A 3345-nucleotide genomic window follows, 5' to 3' on the forward strand; every position below is an offset into this window, starting at 1 on the left:
CGAAGAAGAAGAAGACAAAGAAGAAGAAAGGCGATAGCGACATAGAAATCGAATATTTAGGGGCGCTAAAGAACAAAAGTACCATCCATAACTGTTACAAAATTTGGAGAGACAAAAATACAACCCCCCCCCCCCAAAAAAAAAAAAAAAAAAAAAAAAAGGAAAAGAAATTGTAGATCGCATAAGATTGCTTGAGGAAGAAGTACATTTAAAGGAACGTTCGAAGGTGACAAGACAACTTTTGTTTGTTACAAAGTGTCGATGTAATTTTTAATGGGGCATTGTTATCATTGCCCCTTCCTATATTGAGAGTCTTGATTTGGGAATATAGGCTTACTAGGTTTACATTAACGAGCGCGGAGATAATGAAATGGGGGTATATATTTTGGGTTGTTATAAGGTATTAATATGAATAATGATAAATTAAACAATTTCGCTTTGCTTTGTTTCAGGAATCAGAATAATCATGTAAGAACTACCACACTCGACACCAGAAACTAAACGAGCTGACTAAGGAGTGAGCATGACGAACTTCAAACAGCTATCGACCTCTTTCCCCGCTGACACCTCTCCGAAATCGCGGTCGAGCGGGGAGTGGGTGAACCTGTATACTCGCGCACACAGAAGGCGACAGAAGTGCATGCGAGATGCTGAGGTTATGCGGGTTGATGTTTTGAAGCAGCGGGAAAATGAACTGGACAAGTACCGCAGGGAGCAGATAACTGGAGGACCGGCAAAGTCGAGGGTGACGTCATTGACGGTCTCGAAAACTCCAGCAGGTAGATTGATTTTTCGATTTAATTTTGGTTCATTCTCCAATTTACAATACATACAAATATATTATATTTTTTTTTAAAGTAACATACCAGGTATATAAGTGAACAAAGATACCCAAACAAGGCCGAACATTGGGAATCATGATGTATATAGAATATAAATTCATATGAATTTTAAGTATTATTACGGCGGAGGGGTCAATTTAGTAAGGTATCATTTATGATGTTGATATTCTTGTGCCGACTAACTCAGAGCATATTTTTTCGGTTTCGGTGAAATATTACGCATCCCAAATTTTGGGGACGTTTCCCCAAACCGTAAAATCTAGAGGATTTTTTTTTTTAGCGCTTTTCCAATAAGTTTGTTTAGCGGAACGCTTTAAAAATACTGTGAAATACACAAAAAGAGTATTTCTTGAAGGAACAACCTAATTAAACGATACACTTTTCCATAAACTTAGTTTCCAATATGCTTTTAGTTGAAACACGAATGCAATGATATAAAATATTTAAACAAAGATCCTTCTTTAGCTCTTCTATTTTATCATATTTCGATTTTGCAGGGTTCAAGCCATCGACGAACAACTCACGCACAGCGGTAGCCTCCAAAGTTTCTATTCATTCATCATCGTCCCCTTCCCTTTTTCCACTTTCTCCACTTTCTCCACCGGCCCGTCTTAAATGGACGTCGAGTGTCCCGCCGCGGATGCGTAACCCTGGTCAAACAAGTCCGCGTCGGAAGAAACAGCCTCCAACACTACCACCTCTCAGAGGAACCTTACAAACAAATTACATCAACATCGCAAACGAGTATGCGAGTGCCGACCGCCAGACGCCCGATACAACCACAGTTGGGTATAGACTCCCGCGAAAAGAGTGGAGCCCGGCAGACAGCACCCCTAAAAACCTCGAGGGAAACCCGTCACGGATGTGCGAGATATCGAAAATCTGGGAGCATGGGATGTGCATTTACTGCGAGCTGGAGCGTATCGAACAGTCGATCCCGCGACCGCCGCGATCTTTCAAGTGGAGATCAAGGGAGAGAAACGATGGGATAAGTGCGGGTGGTGGTGTTAGCGGTGACGCCGGTGCGTGTGTTGCCGGCGGCGATGGCGTGCTAGATGACGGACTAGGTGGTGTTGGTGACGGACTAGGTGGTGTTGGTGACGGCGATGGTGGTGATACTAGTGACAGGTCTGACTGTTATCGTGAAAGGAGCGACGAACAGGGAGAAAATGAACAAGCTGACGGCAATGATGGCATTGGCGAAATAACGAGTGCAAGCGCACAGTGTGTAATTACAAATGATCGACCGCGCCTTGAATATGAACCGGACGTCGACACACTCTCGAGTAGCGATGAATCAAGCATCGGGGAACACTTCGATGAAACTGATGAAGGAACTGTGGAATGCGTTCCTGTTCCTATTGACGATTGGAGGAATAATGATGACGATGATATGGAAGTTGATTACGACGCCCTGGAACAAATCGCAAAGTGGTATGGACGGTACCCGAGCACGCCCGTTTCTTTCTGGAAGCAACAACGTGTTCAAAGGACGTTCCCGTCGTTCTTTTAGCCACGAGATTGCCAAATCATCAACTATCTGCATGTACGAATGAGCCGGCAACAAATAGTCAGGAACAATTAAGAAATCAAACGTTATTTTTATAGAAGTTTTTGAACACCCTCGCAAACACATGTCCAGCATAACAAATCGTGTATTTCTAAGCTTTAAAAGTGTCCAGACTCCCTGGTATTTGTGATCACTTTGTAGTTTACACTGATTAACCTTATTGTAAGACTACATTGTATGTAGACTTAAAGGTCTAGGCTCAGCTACTCAAGGCATTAGTGAATACCGGTAGGCAATTTTCGTATTGTAATCAATTTGATGCACAAATCTGAAGTGCCTTGTTAAAAATATTTCATTCACTTGTTACAAATAATTGTATTTCAATTGTCAGAATGCGAATTGCATATTTTACGTGTTGTTAGCTAGGGCAAGCCATAAATGCTCGTCCTACCTAGCAACAACTAATGTATGCAATTTGTATTGTGACTATTGAAATACATTTATAAACAGGTGAGTGAAATAATTTGTAGTGAGGAACTTATCACAGACTTGTGCATTAAATGTTATATACCTCACTTAAGTAATCCAGCAATCTGATTGGTCGAAATTGCATTCATAAACTTTAACTGTTCCTGAAAATTCCCGGTAACCATGGTTAAAAAACAGTTCAAAATCCCAATAACCATGGTTATTGGGAAAATAGGTCAGTCTCCATGGTTACCCCATAGGTTTACGTGTTAAAAAATGGTCTGAGCGATCGAGGATACCGTACGTGTGCGAAGAATTGGTCGGTAATTTCAATACAATTGAATCTCGATCGATCTTACCGACAATTTTATCTTGCATTGTTGACATGAAGACGAAAATAAACTTCCAAAAACACAAAAACAACATCTGCCGATAGATCTTGATCTAAGTTCGTGCCAATATGCATTGCAAAAGTAAAAGAAGGGCCCGTTTAATGGAGCAGCAGCGAAGCATCTACCACGCGAA

The 3345-nt window shown here is 41.4% G+C and overlaps 1 protein-coding gene across 1 annotated transcript; it reads left to right on the top strand.

The window, feature by feature from the left end:
• Positions 1 to 355: 355 nt before the first annotated feature.
• LOC105444952 lies at positions 356 to 2928 on the top strand. Its single transcript, XM_011679872.2, has 2 exons — positions 356 to 779; positions 1340 to 2928. The coding sequence occupies exons 1-2, from the start codon at positions 524 to 526 to the stop codon at positions 2353 to 2355; spliced, it is 1272 nt and encodes a 423-aa protein (XP_011678174.2). The 5' UTR covers positions 356 to 523; the 3' UTR covers positions 2356 to 2928.
• Positions 2929 to 3345: the final 417 nt, after the last annotated feature.

This window comes from Strongylocentrotus purpuratus, unplaced genomic scaffold, assembly GCF_000002235.5.
Source record: "Strongylocentrotus purpuratus isolate Spur 01 unplaced genomic scaffold, Spur_5.0 spur5_scaffold_12, whole genome shotgun sequence".
Taxonomy (NCBI): Eukaryota; Metazoa; Echinodermata; class Echinoidea; order Camarodonta; family Strongylocentrotidae; genus Strongylocentrotus; species Strongylocentrotus purpuratus.